Genomic DNA, 26,947 nt, shown 5'->3' with positions numbered 1-26,947 from the left:
CTCTAATAGACTGTAACGCGCAACCCGCCTTAATGGACATTCAAATGGAATTATCGAGTCAGGAAGGGTCCTCCAGCGACGCCGAGCCATCTTCATCCTCAGAGGTCGGTGCTGTGCCTGCCAAATCGACTCAGTGGGCCGGAGCCCAAACTAGGCCCCAGCCGCACTGGGGAAGTATAGGCGAACCGACCTCCACCGTTGGAAGCGAGGACTCAAATGAACTGCGCAGGTCGGAGCGAGCCCTACGGAGACCGAGCAGATTGGAGGATTTCGTCACGTGGCTTTCTTGATTGATGTATTCTGACTAAGGAGGGAGGGGTGTTGTATCCTATGTAAATAGTTGGTTCCATGAGAAACGCTGTCTGAGCTGGAAACAGGAAGTCGCGCCTGATTGGCTCAGACGCGAGCTGCTCTCGTTTGGCGGGAACCGCAAATGTATAAAAAGAGCGGTTTCTCTCCAGGTAGAGCAGACGTGTTCCGCTGATTGTCACTTCCTTCTAAGAGCTGAATAAAGGAACCGTCTTTACCTAAACCTTGTCTCTGGACTTTTCAATTATTATTATCATTGTTGCTATTGATGTCATCATCATCACCTCTTTTATTGATTAAACATGAAACTCAGTCAATTGAACATTTAGAAATGTATAACAAATATAATTGACTAGTGCAAATGGTTGATACGGATTGCTTCCGGAATCCTAGGTATCAACCAAGTATTTTCTTAAGATGTATAATGTTCCGAGTAGCACAGTTTTTTGCAGTGGTGTTTTTATTGGAAGCTGTAATTTCTTGATATATTTTCTATAATTCTTGGACATAGTACACCAAGTGCCACGATTACAATGGATATCGCTGTTACATGTTTCACCCATAACCACATAGTTTCGATGGCCAGGTCATGATATTTTGTGATTTTTTTTCCCAGTTCTTTTTTTTTTTTTGACTATGGCGTCCCTTGGTATTATTATCTATCAGTAATAATAATGTTTACTGAAGAATGGGGGAGACTAAGAACATTTTCTTGTCTTCTGCCAAAACAAACAAACAAACAAACAAACAAACAAACAAACGCTAACCCCCTTATAATCATCTCTTATATTATTTTCTGATGCCAGCTGAATAGACCCAGGAAGGACAGGGGTTTTGGCTTACATATTTTTCAAATCCCCTATTCTTCAAAGTCATGGCCTAGATTTGATTTACTGCTTTATTTAAGAAGCAGGTCTCACCATGCTTCTTTGCTGGAAACAATGTCTGACCTCCAAATCTTGTGTGACAAAACCTTGCACTTCTTGGCTGGCTGATAATTCTGACCTGGCTCTTGGAACCCAGGACTGACTTTGGACAGTTCTTCTATATGCTCTTATTTGAGAGCAAACTCTGCAGGCAAGCCTCTGCTTTTGTTTACATTCTTTGTTCCTTGTTAACTCTTCAGCCTGGAAGTAAAACTGATAATCTTCAAAGCAACTGTATTTGAACATGTGTGATGGAAGCCTGAAGCAGGATACTCAACTGTCTCCCCTCTACTTTCCATTTTGACTGAATGCCCTAGGGGAAAAAAGAAAATCCATACTCCTAAGGATGAAGAATGTCAGTTTTGCTTTTTTCTTTCTCCCTACCTCTTTTTTACACACATTCACATGTACACGAACACACACCATAAGTATGCCAAAGAAAATTCTTACCCACTCCCAGCAGCTGCATCTGGGATCAAATGGGCAAATGTTACCAAAGAGAAATTGGGATGTTCCGAGAGCATAAGAGAGATCTCCCTGGCACCAAGGACACAAACTCACTAATTCTTGAAGAGATACCCATATGGTCAGATTTTGTATTATTTTAGAAAAATGTGTCTGAAAAGAAGCTCCCTCCCCTGCACAAATGAACACACACAAACACTGTCATGAACACTCATTTTAAAAATAAAAAAGAAGGAATCCCCAATATTTATTTTACACCTGGAGGCAGTCACTCTCTCTTTGCCTTAGAAAGGAGGAACTGAGGAATAACTTCCAAAACGTTTGCCAGGAAAATTACAAAGACATATCAAGACTACAAAAGAGCATACATTTCCTTATACATGAATGCATGCATACTTACCTACATGCTGTCCATCTCAGTACAATATCTAACAAGATTTATGCCCACCTGCACGTGTATATATTTCTATTCATACACACCTGAATCAACACTGTTAATGTATTATGTATAATGTGTTATATTAATGAATTGTGTTAATATAACACACAGTAATTCAAAAAAATGTTGCTTGTGATTAGTTCCTAGAATCTTTTGTGAGCGTAATAGTGTTTATAGGATTTGAAGTAAAAAAAAATTGTGTCACATTGTCACAACTTTTGTGATTTTTTACAAAGCAGGTAGAAGTCTTGGTGCCTTTCGGCAATGCATATGAAACACAAAGTCCGTTCAACAAATATAACACAACTCAGAAAAACTGATCTGAGAATATAATTTTAGTAAAACAGAATAAGACTCATGTTGCATTCCTGAAGTCTGTCAAGAATCACACAGTCATGAAAAATGAACATAGGAAACACTTTATAAGGCAAGGTCATTTCAGCTGTCAAGCTCAGGATGTCAACTAGTCCAAAATTTGAAATGAAAAATCCCCAAGGCAAGCTGATTTGCTCATGCTTGCCCTGTCTAGGTCTTAATCAGTTTGATTCTGGGCTGTCGAAATACTGCCCATGGAGTATCACTGCATCTCCTTCTTTTCTTTTCCTGATAGTACAATAACCACTAGAAAAGGTTTATGATTCAGTTGCTTCTGAAAATATTGAAGTGACTGAAAAATTCTCTGTGGCTGACAATCATATCATTTTCCTGGCTTCCTCAGGAAAGCAGGGATATCAGTCCTAGGAATTATGCCAGGGGTTGTTATGTACAATAACATCCCAGAAACAAAGGAGCCTTGAATATTTGTGCCTTGCATTATTTATACCTGAAATAATCAATATCAATATATGAAATTATGCAAGCTACCCAACAGGAAACCAATGTAGATTTCTAAGAACAGGCATTATATCATCCATTTTCTTGGTTCATTTTGCATGCTCACTACTATATTTTGCACCAATTTCAAAGATTCTAGCCTGAAGTTCAAAGCATTATATTAAGCAAAGCAGGCTGTAACATCAGATATAAATGTGTTAAAACATGTATGGCCATAGCTGCCATCTATCAATCTAGTAACTAGTAAAATTGAAGCAACATCCCTAGACTAATCTTTCAAGCAAAGGACATCACTGAAATTCTGAATTTTAATTTCCTGTTTACTAATGGCACCTCTATCCTACCTGCATTTTATTTTGTCTTGTTTTATCTTTTTTTTCAGACTATTTGTAAACTGATCACTTCCTTACAATTGGTTGGTAAAGGGCAATAGAATTAGATATACAATATGTCACAGAGTGAGTACAGTTTGTAAATATTTAAGTATAACATCGAAGAAATGACACTTGGCTACAATGTAAAGTGATGAGTAGCTTGTATAATAGTGTAAACTTGCTGTCCCCTCAAAATAATGGAATACACAACCGTTAATGGCAAACCTTTTTTCTCTCGGGTGTCAAAAGTGTATGTGCATGCACAAGTGTCCACACCCATAATTCAATGCCTGGGGACAGCAAAAATGGCCACTCTTGCCCCCCCCCCCAGGTGCTTTGAAGGTCTGAAACAACCCATTTCCCAAACTCTGGCTCCAGAGGCAAAAATGCCCTTCCCTGTCCCCCTGGAGACTCTGGAAGCTGAAAATGCCCTCCCAGAGCTTCTGGGCGAGCCAAAAATCAGCTGGCTGGTATGTCCCCTGTCCAATTGTCTTTCCTTTCTCTCTCTTATCATATATATCTTCTTTCTTTCATATATCCTCTCCTCTAAGTTCACTTTACCCTTATATATATTACTACATGTCTATTTTTCTTCCTATGTATTTTTGTATTGGACAAAAGAATAAATAAAATAAATAAATACATGTACACCAGAGCTAAGGTAGGGTAAAGGCTCATGTGCCAGCAGATACGGTTCGCATTCCATCTGTGGCACCTGAGCCATAAGTTCGCCATCACTGGACTAGAACATACGGTCAGAAAGATGGAATGTCCTCCAATGGTAGCCTTCTATGCCACAGAGAAGTTTGTTAAAAGAAAGTCTTGGAGTAATGAATCTCTCCCTTTCTATCAGTCAGGTATGTGACTGAAGCCAGATCAGTGCTTTCATTGAAGAGTGCATCCTAACTAAAAGGATTAGCAATTGACTTTTCTTGTTCTTTGTTTTGTTTTTAAGTAACTCCCAGCTTTCTTAGCCCTATGTTTTATATTAAATTGCAGTATAATGATTTCTTTAGAAAAGTCCATTAATTCCACAATACCGCCTTTCTCTTTCTGTTCATTGCTCTTGATGCTATAATATTGTCTAAAAGCTATACATTTGCATGTAACAAAGATACAGTACAAACAAATTACCTTTGAAAGAAGATACTTCAAAGAAAAGTATTTAAATCTATATATTCATCCATAAATTGTTTCAGCATGTCTTGTTTGTTCACAGATATCTTCTGTTCACATTCCCGGTTCTTTTGCCATTGCTTTTAATCAGACTAATATGTTGATTAAAGTAAAATTTTAATTTCCACTCATTTTCTTTGTAAGCAAACTCAATTATGAAGCAATGCAAAATTTGAATAGTAATTCAAATAAACACTTTGATCTGAAAGATATGATCAAATCAATTTACAATGGATTTTAGTTTCTTCAGCATTTCTCTTTAAAAAAAAACCTTGTTATGGACTGCTGTTCAAAGATGGGAAAGTAAAGAAAATCCCAGTGGACACACCTAAATCTTTCAACATATTATAATCAGGCTTTTGAATTTTATTTATTTTATGTGGCATGTATTAGATAACAGATATAAGTATAAACATAATTATGAATACACGAAATGGATATGAATAAAAGGGAACATTAAAATAGGGATGGTTGGCACGCTGGTGTGCTTATGCATGCCCCTTAATGCTAAGGATGTAAGCATGATGTTATATGAAATAATATAGAACCATGGGCTCGATTTGTGTTAATCCTATTGGATCATAACAATTTAATTAATTCCTTTTAAAGTGCTTTTCTCTCTGGAATCTGTAAGAAGATATGCTATTAAATTGTTGAATATGTTCATGGTTCTGTTGACTCTTCAGAATGTCATTTATGTTCACATTTATGAAAATGAATAGCTAGAAAAAATTGAAGTGAGAAACTTGTCCAGTGGAATCAAAAATAGAAAGAAAGAAAATAAGAAAAGAACTTCCTATTTTTATTGAGGGATATTTATTTATTGTTTAAACAAACTAACAAACAAAAAGTCTGTTGATTTTCAGAATATGTTGGCAATTTTCTTTTTACTGCATTTCCAAAATAACAAGCACTGTTTAAAATACCTAAGTGAGATATGGGTGAAAGTTAAGTATAAGGGTGGGTTGCTTCTGGTTCAGACTGGTTCTTAGAACTGGTCGCGGTGGTGGTGGGTGGCCAGGATGCTTCTGTGCATGGGAGCGCACACGCATCCGCAAACCAGTAGCAAACTAATTTAGAACCCATTACTGGTTAAGAATAATTCCTTGTTGGCAAGGAAAAGCATTACACAATCAATTTCACAACTGGAACACAACTGGAACATTTAAAAAAAAATTACGGGTGAATTCATACCTATACAGTGGTACCTCTACTTAAGAACACCTCTACTTAAGAACTTTTCTAGATAAGAACCGGGTGTTAAAGATTTTTTTGCCTCTTCTTAAGAACCATTTTCTACTTAAGAACCCAAATTCCCAGGAAATTTGAGAGCAGCACGAAGGCCCAGTTTCCTGCCATTCCCCTGTTAATCCTGGCCATCTCGGCATTTTCTGGGCTGCCGGAGGAGCCTTTCAGTGGCACTTAAGGAGGCTTTGGCAGTCCAGAGCGAACAAAGCATTTTCCTTTCTCTGTGTGCTTGGGAATAACTTCTGCCAGCACCCAGAGAAAAGAAATGCTCCCTTCGCTCTGGGCAGCCCAGAGCGAATGGAACGTTTTCCTTTCTCTGGGCACTTGGAGAGGGTGTGGTGACTCCCTTGCACTGCCTTCCACACACCCAGCATGAGGTTGCCTCCCAGAGCATTTGGGCAGGGAAAGGCAAAAGGTGGCTTCAACTCGGCTTCAGTCAAACTGAGGAGTCACCACAGTAAAGAAAAGACACTGGCTGTAAAGTGAGCGAGCAAGAGAAGAGGGGAGCCCTTCAGCATGGGAAGGAAGAGGAAGCAGGTAGCAGCAGCAGCCACCTTTCGGCCAAAGGACCAGGAAATTTTCCCCCTCTTGTCTGCCTGGGTTTCTCTCTATGGCGCAGTGTAGGGGAGGCAGCCTTGAGCAGGGTGTATGGGAAGCACGTGCTCCTCCTCGCCTCCTCAGAGTTCCTTTTTTTAAAAAAAAGCCTTAAAATTTTGGATTTTTTTTATTCCTCTCCCCTCACCTTCTTCCTTCAGCAGCGACTATCCTCCTCCTCTTCTTCTTCCTCCTCCTCCCACCCAAATTCCAAACTTTTATTTCTTTCCTAATGGGTTTGCACACATTATTTTCCTTTACATTGATTCCTATGGGGAAATTGCTTCTACTTACAAACTTTTCTACTTAAGAACCTGGTCACAGAACAAATTAAGTTCTTAAATAAAGGTACCACTATACTATGATGAAATTATGATATCCAGGTTTTGGGGAAGTACTTGATGCATATGTAAGTCAACACAGCTAAAGAACTGTCAGCTGTGATTTCACATTATTATTATTATTATTATTATTATTATTATTAATAATAATAGTAGTAGTAGTAGTAGTAGTAGTAGTAGTAGTAGTAGTCGTCTTTGGAGAGGGGCGGCATACAAATCTAATAAATTATTATTATTATTATTATTATTATTATTATTATTATTATTATTATTATTATTATGAATAAGAATAATTCCCTGCAATAACACCAGCACATTCTTGCAATAACACCAGCAGAACTGCAAAAAACTGCACTACTCAGAATGTTGCATACTTTAAGACGCTACTTGGTTGATACCTGGGATGTTGGCAGTAAACCATATCAACCATTAACACTAGTCAATGATATTTATGATACATTTTCAAATGTTCAGTTCACTGAGTTTCATGCTTAATGAATAAAAGAGATAATAATCACAATAATAATCACAAACTATTTATGTATGGTATGTTGTGTGAATGTTTTTTTTAAATTATGGGTTTTTAGCTTTCTAATTATTGAATTTGTATTTTACACTGTTTTTCTGTTGCTGTTGTGAGCCGCCCCGAGTCTGCGGAGAGGGGCGGCATACAAATTTAATAAATAATAATAATAAATAATAATAATAAACTAAAATGAAATGTCTTAGCATAAGAAATATTAATTACTCATTATCCTAATCAATGTTAACAGAAAGCCTTGTTTAGACTTCAAGAGATAGTTTTCATTTATATTTTAATTTACATTATCATTTTTGTGCTAACTTTTGAATGTCAAGGTTTCCTCCCTACCTCAACCCTGTCCCAAATATTGGACAACAAAGTTTATTATATTAGCTTTCCACTGATCATTTGAAAATGTAAGGTTTCTGCTAAGGCTTTTAGAGAGGAATGGCATACATGTGTACCATTAGGAACTGTATGGATTATAGTTCAGTTCTCTAAGTTATTTCTCTAAATACTACAGGATAAAACAATCCATCAATGATGAACAATGCTTTCTGCATTTTTGTGGCCAAGAATTTGATACATTTCAATTATAATGCTTAGATATAGAATTTGGAGTCAAAGAAAAAGTTTAGTTGCTCAATGTAATTAAGATATTTCATGTTCATTTCTAATGAATGTTCTTAAATCTTATCAGAGAAAGAATAGTCATATACATTGTAATCCTATTAGTTTTGATGTCCTTTTATGTTAGTAAAATACTTTGGAACATAAATTTACTGATTTGATTTTACTCAAATTACCTTTACTGTTCTGGATGATTTATAAATTAAAAATAACTGCAATTAAAAAATTATCAACAACAAAATAACCATAATGGTGGAACATATGCCATAGGAAAACAATATAGTAAAATGTGGGTTGCTATCCATCCTTCCACCTTATCCCAGAACGTGAGATAAAAGGCCAAGGCTTCAATACTTATGTAAAGAACTGAAGAATTTGGATAATTTGAACCCTTGGATGGTGTTCCAGAAAGATAACCAATTTCTTGAATTGTATGCAGAAGCTCACTGGTATCTACTAATACTACTAAACTGTGTTCATGTAGCAGAGGTGCTACATGAGTATAATAAGGTGTCGTCAAAACTGCTTGCAACTTTGCATTCTGGACTTGCTGTATGACCTTCAAGAACATCCTCATGTATAACATCTTGCAGTGGTCCATATGTGGAGGTTAGTATTTCAGTAACATGAAAACGATTCATGTTACAAGAAAGAATATATATGATCTTCCTGGCAACAGGTAGTTCCTGGCATGCTTTTTTAAATGCAAGCAGAATAACATTTTAATATAAAGGATTTTTTAATCCAAAAACTGTACATGGATCTTTTAAGATTTGATTAAAGTACTCATCCTATTAAGCTGAGTAGCTTTACTAAACATATCATTTTGAAACAAAGATGATAAAACCATAGGAAGATTTTAATAAATTAGAATATGACCTATATTAGAAATTAGAACATGATTTATATACTTTGCTGTGTCTTTGTTTTTAAAGCAAATAGATAATGAATGATTAATTTGAAATTTTCAGGCACTCAGTTAAAGCGATTCACCTGAGTATCTTGCTAAATATGAAAGAAAATTTCCTGTTCAATGAAGGCATTTATTGTATTTAATCCTGTAGGGAAAGAAAATCTGAACTGCACATTGGTAGATTATCTTCTGGAATAATTTCCAGTGATCTAGAGTAAACAAAATTATATAGTATTCACATGGTCTCAAAGTTTAATAGATTTATTTGTCAGTTGCTTTATGAAAGTAAATTCGGTATCAATATTGGCATTAGCTATCATTAACTATCTAGCTCTGGGCAATCATTGTTTACATAATTTTTCATTTATGAAATATGTGTTACTCTTTTCCAATAGTGATGCTTTCTGGGAAGAGCCTCCAGAATAATTACTAAAACAAATAACAATTGAATCAAGGTGTTCTTTAGGGAAATCAAAAAATGGCATGCTACAGCCAAACTGTATGCAAAATGCACAATTATTTGAAACAGTCTGTGTTGATTTAAAAACTATTTTAAAACAATGCAGTTCTACTGAATGACAACTAAATTAACCCAATTCACCCAGCAAAATAAGATTGATATAGAATCCTGCAAAAAAAAAAAAGTCTCTTAAAAGTTAAGGAGAGCATGTTATATTTGAGCCTTATTAATCCTCACCCAATCTTTGATGTATTTATTTGTTTGGACTTAGGACATTGTGCTCTCATAGGCCAAACTCTGGTTCAGCTTCAGACATATAGTCTAGTTTTGTGGCATCTATCTCTGGAACTGGAGTTAGAAGGTATGATGGGTGCAGGAAGGAACAAAAACATATTGCATTTTGTACAACTTACAGTTATTTGAAAGAAATATGTGTTTGTTTTTAATTCTAACTTATTGGCACATATATATTTGTCTTCTTAATATTTATTATAAACAGAGAAAAAATAGACAGCAACTCTAATTTAACAAAACAAAAAGCAAAAACCTCAGGGGGCTATGTTTGATAGATAAATAGCTAAATTTGCTTTCTGATTTAGTTGTTTTGAGTTTCAGTTTTGCTTGTTTATATCTTGTTTTCCGGAAAACAAGACCCTGCCTTATATTTTTTTTGAACCCTGAAAAAGTGTTTGGCCTTATTGCCATGCACTCAAAAGCTCAATTGGGTTTATTATCAGGGGATGTTTTGTGACAGAGTTTCATAGCAATAGCTTGGAAATATTGCCTAAAATAATTTTGTTTTTAAAGGGGAGAAAAAGATATTTTACTAAGACTTCTTATATGGAAGTAAAAAAAAAAGTATGTGCATTAAGAGAATTTGAGTTTTGTATTTATATGAGAGAATTCCCCACCCCAATCATTAAATTTATATAGTCTTGTCTTCTGTAGAGCCAGAATATTCTGAACCAAAGGTAGAATCTGAATTTAAAATAGGATATTATGATAAATGAAATTATAAGCAAGCAGTTCCATTTTTAGCAAACAAAAATGATTTATTTGAAAAAATACATTATAATTTTGAGGACAAATAGAGATTATTGCCAGATCTTCCAAAGGTAATGACAGTAGAGCAAATCAATTGTTTAGCAGTAGTAAGGATTGAACAACACTGATATTACAGATTAATTATTAGAGGTATTGATGCATTCCTGTTTTTCCTGCATTTACTTTAATTCTCATTTAGTTGTTTGCTATTCAGTTGATTTTCTCCAAAAATGTAAAACTGACACAACAGTGTCAATTCAACAGTACCATGTCTTTATTTATCCCTCACCCCAAAAAAACCTTCTACAACAGTAGTACCATATTTCATTTACCATATTTTAATGATATCCTAAGGGCATCATTAAGAAGCTGTTTGTCTGGAACTTTTTAAGCTAAAAAAGAGGAAGAATAAATAGGAAAATTTCAAAAGGATGGAAAATGTGTTATAATAAACAGCACTGTATAACAATAATACAGTTCATAACTAACAAAAAATATTCTAAAACTTTTTCTTCTTTTTCTCTCCCCCTTATCCATTTGCAATTTGTTGGAGGCGATCTCTTTTTTATTTTTTTAATTAATTGTGCATGCAATCAATATTCTGAGAACAAGGTAGAAAGGTCCCTTTTCAAAAATGGAAAAAAAATGGTTGGAAATATCCGTGTACATACAACTGTATTAAATGATAAAATAACAGATTCCCTTAAGACAAAAAACAGCAATGTAGCTTTTCCATTTCTACACTCTCCATCATTAAAAGGTATTGATTTTTTAAATTTAAAAAAAACCAGGCTTGTCATGAACATTTAACAAAATATAAAAGTGAATGTGTTCCTTTTAAGTAACTTTTCCTATCATTTTAACAACTTGTTTCAAATTGCTCTCTATGTTGTTGATTGCCTGAACCGGTAGCGACCAGCTATTGATGTCACAATGGTGTCACAGATCTGGTTCGTGACCATTATAAATGTAATATTTGGGAATCTTGTTACTTTTGATAAGCAGCAACTAGATTGGCTTGCCTTCCAGATAGTATTATTTCAAGGAGTTTTTAATCCAATTTATACTTTATAGTCTTTTTCAGTATCATAATATAGAATAATAGTTGATTAATATAATTTGGTTGTGATGAGCATAATTCAAAACTGGATCCTTACTCACTGAGAATTCACTGCTACTACAGTAGCAGACTTCAAGAATAACTATGGGTAATATATCTTTACAATACGATGTTCACGAACAATTCATGACCCAATTTTCCAAGATATATTCATGACATGGCCTAGTGTCAACAATATCTCACAAGCAATCACATTTCTCAGTGAAAGATATTGAAGGAACATGTTATGAATTACAATCTATTTATTGATTATTCTGAACCCTAGAGAAAAAGTCTGCAAGGGTGCCTCAGAAATGTTGCCTAAGGAGACATTTTGAAATATATCTAGGAGACATTGTTGAGTTGGACATTGGTTTAAAAAAACTTTTATGAAGAACAACTTTGGCAAAAGAAACAAATGGTAGTTTCTTTTCTTGGACAGCTTACATTTAATATTAATACATTTAATACAATAAAACTTACAACACAATCCGTCAATTACAAAAGTCCACATATACTATACTGATACATTATGGCATCCTAGGTTGTTGGGAAAATGAAGGTAAACCCCAAATACTGACAGTTATGATTTCACATTGTTGTGTATATAATAATAGTAATAAGGACACTACTTATAATAATAATTTTATTGCTGCTGTAGTATTTTGTTTGTAGAAATAATTGTAATAGATAAGCTATTTAATGAAAGGCAAAATAACTCTTCCTTAGGTATATTATATATAGGGGTGGGCAGCTGTCCAGACCGGGTGGGGGCACAATGGGGTAGCGAAAATGGAGCTCCATCCCAGAGTACCCAATTTGCACTGAAAGATATTGAAAGAAAATGCAGGGTGCCACGCCGACAGTGTGTAGTAAAAATTTTGGTAGTCCTTCACCGACTATATACCAAATAAAATGGAAGACTGAATTTACTATTTTATGTTTTCCCATAAGAACAGCCTTGAAATTTTATATTTAACAGTCAACAATCTCTGCCTTTTTGATTCAGAATCATTCATACATACAGGTATATATACATATACATATACCTGCACACACACACACATACATACATACACACATACAGCGGTACCTCTACTTAAGAACACCTCTACTTAAGAACTTTTCTAGATAAGAACCGGGTGTTCAAGATTTTTTTGGCCTCTTCTTAAAAACCATTTTCTACTTAAGAATCCAAGCCCAGAAAAAATTCCCAGGAAATTTAGAGTGGCACAAAGGCCCAGCCAGTTTCCTGCCATTCTCCCTTTAATCCTGGCCATCTCGGGCTTTTCTGGGCTGTCAGAGGAGCCTTTCGGTGGCGCTTAAGGAGGCTTTGGCAGCCCAGAGTGAACGAAGCATTTCCCTTTCTCTGGGCACTGCCTCAGAGTCCCTCTTTTTTTTTAAAGCCTTAAAGTTTTGGATTTTTTTTATTCCCTCACCTCACCTTTTCCTTCGGCAGCGACTGTCCTCCTCCTCTTCTTCCTCCTCCTCCTTCCACCCAAATTCCGAGCTTTTATTTCTTTTCTAATGGGTTTGCACACATTATTTGCTTTTACATTGATTCCTATGGGAAAAATTGCTTCTACTTAAGAACTTTTCTACTTAAGAACCTGATCATGGAATGAATTAAGTTCTTAAGTAGAGGTACCACTGTATACACACACACACACACACACACATATATAGTTACATATTTTTGCTAATAACTAAAAAGGAAGGGAGCATAGTATAGATCTCAAGATTTCAAGCTTGTTATGCTGTTTTCAGCTAGACATTCCCTTACCAAGATTTGAAACTGTAGGCTTCTGCATGCCAGGCAGGATATTGATCTCTAAGCTACAGGCTCGCCACTGGATCAGCTTTTACCAGGTAAGAGCCATATGGCTATTTTCTGTTGAAATCACCCTGGTATCCCCAAATATGGAAATATGAGAGGAAGCATACACAAACACACACACACACACACACACACATCACTTCCATTTCTTGATTGATTAAAAGAGGTGACTTCATGATAGCAATAGCACTTAGACCTACATACTGTGCTTTACAACCCTCTCTAAGCAGTTTACAGTCAGCATATTGCCTCCAACAGTATGGGTCTTCATTTTACTGACTTCGGAAGGATGGGAGTCAACCTTGAGCCAGTGAGAATTGAACTGTTGAACTGCTGAACTGCTGGCAGCCAGCAGTCAGCAGAAACATAGAAACAAAGAAGACTCACGGCAGAAAAAGACCTCATGGTCCATCTAGTCTGCCCTTATACTATTTCCTGTATTTTCTCTTAGGATGATATATGGTTATCCCAGGCATGTTTAAATTCAGTTACTGTGGATTTACCAACCACGTCTGCTGGAAGTTTGTTCCAAGGATCTACTACTCTTTCAGTAAAATAATATTTTCTCGTGTTGCTTTTGATCTTTCCCCCAACTAACTTCAGATTGTGTCCCCTTGTTCTTATGTTCACTTTCCTACTATCCACTTTCCTGCAGTACTGCATTCCAACCACAGCACCACCGTGGTTCTCACCATGCATCAGGGGTAGGTTCTAACTTACCTCATTGCTGGTTTGTTTCTTCTTGCACCCCATAGGCACAGTGCCAAAAAATCCAGAAAAAAAATAAAAATAAAATTCCAAAAACAAGATGGTGACACACATCAGTACCGTAAACTCAGCTTCTACATATGCACAGACTCTCCGTAGACTCAGGGCGGCATACAAATAATTAGGTGCTACACAAGAGAATCAGGAATGATATTTATTCAACCCTTTAAAAAATCTAGTTTTATTCTGTTTTTTCCTGTCTTAATTACCCAAAGATTAATGGGTAGGTAGGTAGGTAGATGTATGCCATTATTTATTACCACAATTAAACCCAAAGTTTATGTTGCTAAGAAAGACAGTTATCTCATTTTACAGCCTTTCTTGCCACAGTTGTTAACTGAATCGTTGCAATTGTTAAGTTAGTAACACAGTTATTAAGCGAATCTGGCTTCCCTATTGACTTTGCTTTGGAAGATCACAAAATGTAATTACATGAGGCTGGACCACTACAAGCTTCATAAATATGAGCCAGTTGCCAAGCATCCGAACTTTGATCATGTGACTGAGGGGATGCTGCAATCGTCCTAAGTGTGAGGAACAGTCATAACTCACTTTTTTCAGTGCTTTTGTAGCTTCAAATGAAATAAGTCACTAAACAAAATATTGTAAGTCAAAGATTACTTATAGATAGATCCTCCTACTTTCAGAATGAAAGATGGCTATGAATCTTTACATAACTGGAACATTTTCAAGTAAGCCAGAATACTTATATGATCAAAGCTCCTATTGATGAGAAATGGTCCAATGGTATTGATCCATCACACTAACCCCATAGGTTCAGGCACATTATTGGTAGAAAATCATAGCGTTAATTAGTAGTTACTTGAATATATTTGTATGGGAGGGATGTGATGATGTCTGGACTCTCCTACAAAAACATATCTATGACACAGGACAACCATCAGAAGTATATGAAGATGTAAATAAAGCATGCTCAGATAATCTGATTGCTGAGATAACTTTGGCTGGACTCTAAATGTACACAAAGTACCAGGATAAAGAAGTTGATTTTGGAAATAGAAAACAACTCTAAAAGTGCCCACACATCATAGCTGAAGCATATTGCTCAGCATAAAATTATCAGCTGTATATTGACACAGCAATCTCAATTATCCTTGGGAACTATATCCAAGTATAGTCACAGTATAGTATGGCATTTTAACCATTCTTACAATATATTAGAAGAGTATTTAAAGTTTCTGTGGTACTGCACACAAAATCGAAATAAAGGAGAATATTTGTAGCTCAGGGTTGTAATGAAGCATCCTTGGTACTCTCTGAACCTGATTGTTTTCTTACAGATGTTTCATTACCCAAATTAGGTAACATCAACAGTGCACTGATGATATTGCCTACTTTGATAATGAAATGTCTGCAAGAAAACAATCAAGCTCTGAGAGCACCAAAAACCCTCTCAAAAAACAAAAATGAAACAAAATTATGTTGATAAATGTAATATAATATATAATAGTGCCAAGGCCAACGTGTGCCATTGATTTTAATGGCAACCATTAACAGATAAGCTTTTGTTGAATAATACTTTTTTCAATTAGCACAATGAACAGGAACTGAATTTACAACCTCGTCTGGACTCAGAAATTAAACAGGTGAGAACCTAGCAATTACTTGAATGGAAATTTCCTAGCTGAGACTTTCAGGTCATAAGCCCAAATTTGGAAGTAAACATAATAAATAAACAAAGAATCTGGAAGAAAGCACTGGCAAACTATTTTGGAAGTGTTGTAACAAAATAGTATGAGGTCACCAGGAGATGAGATTAACTGATAAGAAACCTTATTGTATCAATGAATGGAAATAGAATCAGTTTGCTGTAATGCAGTATCAAATGGTGATAGATAGATAGATAGATAGATAGATAGATAGATAGATAGATAGATAGATAGATAGTAGATAGATATCAGACAGTAAATAGCTCAAATTCTATTTGAACAAGCAAACAAAGCTCAGTGACAATAAAGATAGTTTTAATACAGTTTTTAAAATTTCTCCCGTTTTAATAAAGTTTTAGTCCTATTTTGGTAGAATATTCAAACTTCCATTTAAAAAATAGCAAAGCCAGATACCTTGGTGTTTGTCACTTGAAATGGAGCTTTTGAACCATTTGCAAAAGGCGATGTCTGCCTCTCGACTGATCTTGAAGGGATTATATTGGCAGTAGGAGACTGATTGTGCAAAACAGATGAGAGGCATAGTTGTACAGTCTCTTTCAGAGCTTTCAGCTGTGATTCCTGGGGGTGGAAATGTCACAGTATTATAAGGAATAATTTACTCAGGTTTTAACCAAATCCTAATTTCAATGAAACCACATTCACCAAGTAAGTGATCAGATGCAATGTAGGAAGTGTTAAATCCTCACGATAAAGAGGCCAGCCAGGCAGGGAAACCAAGAAGAACGTTAATTGGAACAACAGCAACAACCAACCAACTAGTTTAATCGTAACCGAACAATTTATGGCCATGCCTGGCGGCTATATATATCCCCCACTGCCAGGCTCAGCTAGCAAATGACTACTCAGGTGTTTTCCCGGCTGCTGCTCAGACATAACAGGAAGAATCGATAAAAATATGTTGTTCCTCACCTCAGCTGCCCAGAGACAATCCTTGGGAAAGGAAAAGTATAGTGTGACAACTGTTACAAACAACATTGAATTAGCTAGACTAATGATCAAACGAAATGGTGGGAATAAATCACCTCACTGAACCACAAAATGGTTAGTTTGCTCTTGGCTTAGCATGTGATTCAAAACCCACAATTTATAATTCAGTGTTCAGCGCGAATCAGCTCTTGGTATCTGTTTCAATACTGCATAGATGAAAGAAATAATGGCTTAGTGGGACGTCAGGATTCGACATGCTAGCTTTCACTTTTCAAAAGAAGCATCCATTACATGTAAAATCAAAATTATGGTTATGTTTTTACAAGAATAAAATCTTTAGTTCTAAATTAGAGTGCCCAACAGCTGCCTATTAATAAAGCTCGTGGCTATGCTCAGAAGAGAACTTACTTTGTCAAGAGCTGCTTTTTCCAACTCTTCCTTTGCAATTGCAAGTTTTTGTTCCAAGTCTGTAAGCTGCTGTGCCTGTGGGAAATTATTTTAAAAAAACACCAAATTAGCTAGTATAAATTATTAACTATTTTTTCACCCACTAAACTCATCTAACATACTGTATCTGGAAGAAAAATAAGGTAACTGAAATAGATCAAATGCTGGGGAAAAAAATCTTGACAATGTAATAGGTTCTTTAGGGAGTATCAGAGAATATAGAAGAAAGACATAAAAAGGAAGATTTTAAAATTCCTTTCTGATGACTATTTTATTATCAGTTTCAATGGGCCAAAAATATTTCATCTTGTGTTTAAGTATTTAGAAATTTCATTGACACACATAGCTGGTAGCTCTTGCACAACTTTGGATCATTGAAAGGCACTTTATTCATAAAAAAAAAAGACTACCATTCACATACATGTGAAAAGACAACTTTTCTCCATTCTTTTTCTTAAACAAAATAAAAGAACGGAAAGAACATATGAAAAAGTGTTCGCTTAACTTTTTCCATATGCTGCATCACAAGTCTCCCTATTTTATTCTTGGCTATGCATTGGAATCTTGCAGGAGAAAACCAATTAGGAGTCATAATTTGAACAAAGGAAAAATAAAGAATTCCTATCACTTTTCTTTCTCGGATACCCCTTCTCAGATTGTAAGAGATATGTTAATTATTTAATAACTTTTTCTTCACATCATACATTTTGATCTTTGCTATCAGATAAACAGTGATTTCATTTTGCATAATCAGCTGCTTTGAATACTTTGCAACATTTCCAATTGTCCTTTGAACATGAAACAACTGCTATATCAGTTGGCCAGTCATTTTATAAAAGATTTATGTGACCACACCATGCTTTCTAATAGGTTGTGGAAAATATGTCCTTTGGGGCAAAACTGAAAGTGCAGCATTCTGCCCACTGATAGCAGTGCAACATTACTAAATATGGAATGGAACTGAACATGATTGAGCTTGCAAAATAAAAAATAAAAAATCCCGATTATATAAAAGAGGACCCTGCATAATTGGCAACTTCTAACATTAGTGAATCAATCTCTAATGTATCATGGCCATTAACACCAATACAGTCATTCCTTATAGTGGTGAAAAGGGAAATGCTCCTTGTTTGAGCTTAGTCTTTTAAATATTGGGGTCTTTTAAATATTTTTAAACAGTAATTTAGATTTGTTGTAGATTGTTTTTTCACTTGTTGTGAGCCGCCCCGAGTCTGCGGAGAGGGGCGGCATACAAATCTAAATAATAAATAAATAAATAAATAGATAGATAGATAGATAGATAGATAGATAGATAGATAGATAGATAGTGTCATTGGGACTATAAACCTATGCTTTGAAATTGGTTAATTATTACTCCAGCAACACGATGACTTGGGTTATCTACAATCCATCCATGTTTAAGTACTATATATGAAAGAGAACCTGAGCACTGTTTTTTTTAAAGAAATATGACTACAACAGTGATAGGTAGATAATTGTTTTCCCCCACCCAAATTTAAATAATTTTATGGTTATGTCTAATGTTTATGTAAAAGAAGTGGGGAAAGGATAGTGGACCAGATGGTTATGTTAGCTATAAGAAATTTTTATACAGCACTGGACATTTTTAGCATATGAATTGCTTTGCAAGGTTTTATCTCACAAGTCATAAAGGACAGTGCATTTAGGGCTCTTTGCTAAACATTGCCAAACAAGCAATTACTAGAGTCCGTTGCTAATTTTTCCCAAAGTTGCCACCATCCAGATGTCTGGCTTTCATATTTCCTTTATAAAATTATAGGAAGAGGCAGTTTCATCCTTTACATTTTAATGTGCCATTATGATGAACCAGTGGATGGAAGAAAAATTGGAATGGCTTTTACTTTCTACCACAAATTAACAAAACATTCAAAGCAAAATAAATATAAAACTAATTTGGAATCCTTCTACAGATATGGAAGGTAAATTAAAACAGTTAAGGGAAAAATTAGATTTTTGGGCAATAGTGCAAAACTATTAAGGGATGCTTCCTTTAATGAAAATTTGTGCACAGCACCTCTTGATAACTGCTTTAGAAAGCAAAATGATCCCCTGGCCAGATTTTAAAACAAAATGAAGTTAACACTTTTATTCACTTTGTGTCACTCTGAGCCTATCATCCAGTTTTTATAGCAACAAGGAGAACTGGACAAACAGCTTCAGAAGTAAAGTATTTTATTGAGGAGAATTGTGTCACATACTTGATTGAACAAGAGGAACTGCACTGCAGCTGTGGCCTCTGGGGTCATTGTTTGGGCAAAACGCAGCTGCTTAGTATAGACTTAGGTCCCAAAGTATTAACCAGGCTCACATGATGGCTGCTCTCAAACCTTGCAAGACTGAACTAACTTGAATAAAATTTAACTTTGCAGAATTTTCTGAATAGTTCAATTATCAGGTTTCAGAAATGAAAATAAGAATGAAGAGTCAATTAAAAGTTAGGAATTAAAATGAGGGGATGTGGCTTTTAAAATTAAACAAGGGAGATTTTTGTTTGCTGCAGAATAGTTTGAAGAAAATGAAACATAAATAACTTCTGAATTTGTACATACATACACTAGAACAATGATGAATTATTTGAATTTGTCCACAGAAATAAATAAGAATTTAAAACATTGTATTATGTTTATGTTTATTTAGATTTGTATGCCGCCCCTCTCCGCAGACTCGGGGCGGCTCACAACAAAGTGAAAAACAAATTTACAACAAAACTAAATTTCTAATAAAAACATTTAAAAAAACCCATTTTCTAAACACACATACATACATACACACATACCATTTATAAATTGTATATGCCCGGGGGAGATGTCTTAGTTCCCCCATGCCTGACGACACAGGTGGGTCTTAAGGAGCTTACGAAAGGCAAGGAGAGTAGGAGCAGTTATAATCTCTGGGGGGAGTTGGTTCCAGAGGGCCGGGGCCGCCACAGAGAAGGCTCTTCCCCTGGGGTCCGCCAACCAACATTGTTTAGTTGACGGGACCCGGAGAAGGCCCACTCTGTGGGACCTAATCGGTCGCTGGGATTCGTGCGGCAGCAGGCGGTCTCGGAGATATTCTGGTCCAGTGCCATGAAGGGCTTTAAAGGTCATAACCAACACTTTGAATTGTGACCGGAAGTTGATCGGCAACCAATGCAGACTGCGGAGTGTTGGTGAAACATGGGCATACCTAGGTAGGCCCATGACTGCTCTCGCAGCTGCATCGTGCACGATCTGAAGTTTTCGAACACTTTTCAAAGGTAGCCCCATGTAGAGAGCATTACAGTAATCAAACCTCGAGGTGATGAGGGCATGAGTGACTGTGAGCAGTGAGTCCTGGTCCAGATAGGGCCGCAACTGGTGCACCAGGCGAACCTGGGCAAACGCCCCCCTCGCCACAGCTGAAAGATGGTTCTCTAATGTGAGCTGTGGATTGAGGAGGACGCCCAAGTTGCGGACCCCATCCGAGGGGGTCAATAGTTCCCCCCCAGGGTAATGGACGGACATATGGAATTGTCCTTGGGAGGCAAAACCCACAGCCACTCCGTCTTATCCGGGTTGAGTTTGAGTCTGTTGACACCCAGGCCCCAACAGCCTCCAGACACCGGGACATCACTTCCACTGCTTCGTTGACTGGACATGGGGTGGAGATGTAGAGCTGGGTATCATCAGCGTACTGATGATACCTCACCCCATGCCCTTGGATGATCTCACCCAGCGGTTTCATGTAGATATTAAATAGCAGGGGGGAGAGGACCGACCCCTGAGGCACCCCACAAGGGAGAGACCTCGGAGTCGACCTCTGACCCCCCACTAACACTGACTGCGACCGACTGGAGAGGTAGGAGGAGAACCACTGGAGAACAGTGCCTCCCACCCCCAACCCCTCCAGCCGCTGCAGAAGGATACCATGGTCGATCGTATCGAAAGCCGCTGAGAGGTCAAGAAGCACCAGGACAGAGGATAAACCCCTGTCCCAGGCCCGCCAGAGATCATCCATCAACGCGACCAAAGCAGTTTCCGTGCTGTAACCGGGCCTGAAACCCGACTGCTGGGGACCTAGATAATCGGCTTCTTCCAAGGATCGCTGGAGCTGGAGTGCCACCACCTTCTCGACAACCTTCCCCATAAAGGGAAGGTTGGAGACTGGCCGGTAGTTATTAAGTATGGCTGGGTCCAGGGAAGGCTTCTTGAGGAGGGGGCGCACGAGCGCCTCTTTATAGGATGATGGGAAGGATCCCCTCCCCAAGGAAGCGTTGATAATCTCCTGGACCCAGCTCCATGTCACCTCCCTGCTGGCCGAAACCAGCCAGGAGGGACACGGATCCAGTAAACAGGTGGCGGAACTCACAGCTCCAATGGCCTTGTCCACTTCATCAGGTGTCACCAGATCAAACTCTTCCCAGACAGATGGACAAGTACGGGCCCCAGTCACCTCAACTGACTCGTTGTCAGCCGACTCTGTTTTCCAATTGGAGTCGAGGTCCGCCCGGATCTGAGCGATTTTATCAGCGAAAAACGTGTTAAAATCCTCGGCACTACTCTGTAAGGGCTCCCCAACTCCCCTCTGATTAAGAAGGGAGCGGGTCACCCTAAACAGAGCGGCCGGGCGGGATTCCGCTGATGCAATCAAGGCGGCATGATACGCGCATCTTGCCGCCTTGAGCGTCACTTTGTAAGTCTTAATAAAAGCTCTTACAAGTGTTCGATCGGATTCAGACTTGCTCTTCCTCCATCACTTCTCTAGACATCTCTTCTGGCGTTTCAACTCCCGGAGCTCCTTGTTGAACCATGGAGCTCTACGGGGTCTAGCGCCATGGAGAGGTCGCAAAGGCACAATCCAATCGAGAGCCTCCGCTGCAGCCTTGTTCCAGGCTTCCGCAAGAGACTCCGCCGAACTGTGGACGAGTGCATCTGGAATAACCTCAAGCGCCATCTGAAAGCCCTCTGGGTCCATCAGGCGTCTGGGGCGGAACATCTTAGTTGGTTCCGCCTCCCTGCGGGGAAGGATTGGAGCCAGGAAGTCAAGCCGTAGTAGAAAATGGTCTGACCATGACAAAGGCAATATTTCTAAGCCCCTTAGTCTCAGACCATTACTCAATTGCTCAGAGAGGAATACCATGTCGGGTGCGTGCCCTCCCTCGTGAGTCAGACCCTGTATTACTTGAGTCAGGTCCATGGCTGTCATGGTGGCCATGAACTCCTGTGCCAGTCCAGAGGCTTCGCCGAGTGACGGCAGGTTGAAGTCCCCCAAGACAATAAGTCTGGGGAACTCCACCGCCAACCCGGCTACCTCCTCGAGCAGCACAGGCAGGGCTTTTGACACGCAGCTGGGAGGCAGGTATGTGAGAAACAAGCCCACCTGAACCCCTAAGTCCAACTTCATCAAGAGAGATTCGCAACCCGCAATCTCTGGAGCAATGAGTCCACGTAGGCAAAGGCACTCCCTGGCTATAATAGCCACTCCTCCCCCCCTTCCCTGGGGTCGAGGTTGATGCCATATCTGAAACCCAGCTGGGCAAATTTCAGAGAGAGGAACTCCTCCCTCTGGGCCCAGCCAGGTTTCAGTAATACACGCCAGGTCGGCCTCCTCATCCAGGATTAGATCCCAGATGAGGAGAGCTTTATTTACCACCGACCTGGCATTAAGCAGCAGCAACATGAGCCCAGGGCCAGAATTACACTCATCACCAGTACCCAAGGTTGACCTCACAGAGCCAGAACAAGGAATCGTTATTACGCAACGATCCCTCGTTCCCCTGGAATGGCTAACTCTGTTACCATATCTGCCTCTCCAGCGCCAGGTGGGCCAACTATGTTACTTTCATCCTTCCCATTCATTTCACCCATATTGTAACCCCATTCCCATCCAACCCATCCATCCCATCCATCCCAATCATTCACTCCATACATACTACACCCTCCCCAATTGTCCATCATTAAACCCTCCCAATAATTTAGTTAAAAGTAAATCAATTTATAGTTAAAAATACTAAAAATTAAAATACTAACAGAGGTAATAGATACACATAAAAATATAAAAATATAAAATATGGATAATAATGTAATAATTTAGTTAATTAAAATGGATCCAATCTAATCAGCAGTGTATAAAGTGTATATAAAGAGAATATAGGAATATTATATTAGGATTACATTTGTGGCAAGTGTCCAGATGTACAAATTTTACATAACACATATTGTTCTAGGTGAAATACAGAACTGTCCATCTTTAGTTTAAGTTCCAATAGGAAAGATAAATTGAAAAAAAGAGGATGATAGTTCAGATATGGAAATTGACTCAGATATGAGTCTATTCATGCATATAGGTATATACTTTAACATTTTTTAAATTTACTAAACTGGGGGAGATCATTTTTTATCAGATCTGGAGATGACATTAAATTGATGTGTAGCTAGCAACCTAGAAGGCTGAAATAAAATTCCAAACAATACTAATAGATTAGAAAAATTAGTTGAAAATAAAAGTATCAAAGTTGACAGAGAAAAAAAATTCTCTCTATGAATCTTATGCATATGTTTCGGATGGGGGATACCTAGCTCTATAATTAATTAATTATATAATAATTAAATTTAAATAACTGATTTTAAATTAAATTTAAATAATTAAAATAATTAAAAATATCTTGGAGTAAGCTGGAAAAAAACATGGGCTAAACTCCACATTTTATTATACACTGCTTAAAAAAATAAAGGGAACACTTAAACAACACAATATAACTCCAAGTAAATCAAACTTCTGTGAAATCAAACTATCCACTTAGGAAGCAACACTGATTGACAATCAATTTCACATGCTGTTGTGCACATTCAACTTTGTACGGAATAAAGTATTAAATGAGAATATTTCATTCATTCAGATGTAGGGTGTGCTATTTGAGTGTTTCCTTTATTTTTTTGAGCAGTATATTTTGGTCAGCACTCACTACCAAGATTGTTTGAATATCTAGTTATCACACCATCAGACAATAACGGGATCATAGAAAGACAATAAGAAATATCAAAACAATGGAATAAAGTATGGATATAATAGAACTCTTTAAATACATAAAATCAGAGGTTCATTTGCCCGAACCAGTAAAGACCTGCATGAACAAACACTTTTACAGTAAGGCAAATTCTGATTCAATAATAGAAATAGCTTCATAGCAGTAAAAAAAGTTTGATGGTAGACTCAAATTTTTTCCCAAAAGATGGTAGGATCACTTCACTGGATGCATTTAAATGGTGGCTAGATACTCATCTTTCTGAAATATTTTCCTTTGGATTCCTGATCAAGTGGTTGTACCCAATGACTTAAATAGTTTGATCACCAACAATCAAACTATTTTCTAAAGCACCAAAAGGCAAGTCAAGAAACAATGGATGGAAACTAGCTAAGGAGAGAAGCAACCTAGATTAAGGGGAACATTCCTAATGGTTAGAGCAATTAACTAATGGAATAGCTTGACTTCTGAATTTGTGGATGATCCATCACTGGACGTTTTTGAAAAGAGACTGGATAACCATTTATCTGAAATGGTATAGGGCAGTGATGGTGAACCTTTTTTCCCTTGGGTGCCAAAAGAGCTTGCCTACATTGCCCACACCCATAATTCAATGCCTGGGGAGGGTGAAAACAGCTTTCCCCACCCCCCAGAGGCCCTCTGGAGGCTGGAAATGGCCTGTTTCCCAACTTCTGGTGGACCTAGTAGACTGATGTTTCACCCTCCCCAGGCTCCAAAGGCTTCCCTGGAGACGGGGTAGGGTAAAAGCACCTTCATTCTTCGCCCCCCCTCCCATAGGCTCTCTGGAAGCCAAAGCTCTCTGGAAGCCAAAGCAAAAATCAGATGGCTGGCATACAAATGCATGTTGGAGCTGAGCTAGGGCAACAGCCCGCGTGCCAGGAAATATGTCTCCGCCTGCCACCTGTGGCACCCGTGCCATATGTTCGCCATCACTGGTATAGGGTTTCCTGCTTAAGCACGAGATTGAAATAGAAGACTCCAAGGTCCTTTCAACTCTATTATTCTATGTTATAAATTAGAGGTCTTCAAACTTGGCAACTTTAACTTGTGGACTTCAACTCCCAGAATTTTCCAGCCAGCTTTGTAGGCTGGAGAATTCTGGGATTTGAAGTCTACAAGTCTTAAAGTTATATAAAAAATAAGGATTTTTAGATATTTTAATTATTAGATTTGCCATTGTATATTGTTTTTTATTGTTGTTGTGAGCCGCCACGAGTCTGCGGAGAGGGGCGGCCTACAAATCTAATAAATGAAATTAAAGTTGCCAAGTTTGAAGATCTCTGTTCTAAATTGTTGTTTTCAATCCTATGAGCTATGCAATAGGTGGCCATTTAGGCAATCAGCATGATTGTAGGGATTTTTACCTTAGATGTTTGATTTTTTAACTGCTGATTGGTATGCTCCATTTACTACTATGAATTGGAGCATCATACCCATGGAAGGTAGTTGGTACAAATGGGTTTGAATATTTTGGTGATAGGTTTTTTTAACAATATATTATTTTTGTACATCTATTGATACATAGTTTAAACTCAATTTAAAACAGTCAAATGCGGGAGGAGACAAAAGTCAATAGATTTCATTGGCTTTGCAAGTTACTCTGACATATTTAGTATGAGAATATCATACAAGGGAAGTTTGAATAGAGATAGACCAAATAAAGTGAATTTCTTAATTCCCTTGCTTTCAAAACATCTGAGACTTCCATTACATTCCCCCCCCCCCTTAAAAATCAATCATAGGCAGTTTGGTTTACTCTGCCATGTAATTTTATAATTACATAATCCTAAACTACTTCTAATTTAGGATGTTTATGCATACAAGCAAAAAATAATAATTAATGTTTGGTATGTGTGTGTGTTTGTGTGTGATTACTTTTGATTGCACCTTGCCTTTCTTTCTGAGCCAGAAATAATAAACCTAACATAATTTAATCTGTTTCACTCCTACAAAGCATATCATTTGTCATATAGCAGATCAGTTTTAGAGTGGAGGTAAACATTGTCCTATTTATAATTTAATCTTATTTAATAGTTAGCTATTAACCTGGTGCTGGGCACATTTATATGTTTTCAACCACAATTTAATTTAAGTGATTGAGGCTAATGTCTGAATATCTTTCAGAAATCCCATTTTGTTCAATGGCCATTGAATCAAAAGGGTGAAAGTATCAATCTTGCTGTCACTTTACTTGTATAACCACTTTACTTTTAGTGAAAAGCTATTTGGTTGAAGAGATTGGTCATTTAGACATAGACAATGTTTAAAACATGAAGAAGAAGAAGAAGAAGAAGGAGAAGGAGAAGGAGAAGGAGAAGGAGAAGGAGAAGGAGAAGGATTATGGCAACCTTTATTCCTGGATTCCTGTTCAAGGTTCTTTCTTTCTTTATTTATTTTATTTATTATATTTTTATACTGTCCTTCTCCTTAGACTCAGGGTGGCTTACAACATGTTAGCAATAGCACTTTTTAACAGAGCCAGCATATTGCCCCAACAATCCAGGTCCTCATTTTACCCACCTCGGAAGTATGGAAGGCTGAGTCAACCTTGAGCCGGTGATGAGATTTGAACTGCTGACCTACAGATCTACAGTCAGCTTCAGTGGCCTGCAGTACAGCACTCTACCTGCTTCACCACCCCACTCTTGAAGTGTGGAAATTTTTTTATAACTTATTGATTTTACAAATTATAATGCTTAGGTTAGTGAAGCATCTACTAGTCAATATATAAATATGAGTCTGGCTTGGATTCACGAATACGTAAATTTGAGCCAATTGCTAGTTTACTTTAATTCATCTCAGAAATTTGTTTTCAATTAAAGAAAGCAAGTAATCATATGGTATTTTGAGTCCA

The 26,947-nt window shown here is 37.4% G+C and overlaps 1 protein-coding gene across 3 annotated transcripts in view; it reads right to left on the bottom strand.

Annotated features, from left to right (window-relative positions):
• Positions 1-26,947, bottom strand: part of LUZP2 (leucine zipper protein 2) — a 477,893-nt gene that overhangs the window by 63,414 nt on the left and 387,532 nt on the right. For 2 of the 3 annotated variants that reach the window (XM_070735253.1, XM_070735244.1), the window contains exons 8-9: positions 17,007-17,081; positions 16,065-16,229 (exon numbers count right to left, since the gene is read on the bottom strand). In XM_070735253.1, the coding sequence (XP_070591354.1) occupies positions 16,065-16,229; positions 17,007-17,081 (240 nt within the window). Of the gene's footprint in view, positions 1-10,388; positions 10,669-16,064; positions 16,230-17,006; positions 17,082-26,947 lie in introns of those variants that run through there. The other variant, XM_070735262.1, reaches the window with a different exon arrangement.

Source organism: Erythrolamprus reginae, chromosome 1, assembly GCF_031021105.1.
Source record: "Erythrolamprus reginae isolate rEryReg1 chromosome 1, rEryReg1.hap1, whole genome shotgun sequence".
NCBI classification, from domain to species: domain Eukaryota; kingdom Metazoa; phylum Chordata; class Lepidosauria; order Squamata; family Dipsadidae; genus Erythrolamprus; species Erythrolamprus reginae.
Note: the sequence above shows the minus strand (reverse complement) of the source record. Positions and strands in the feature narration are given on the sequence as shown.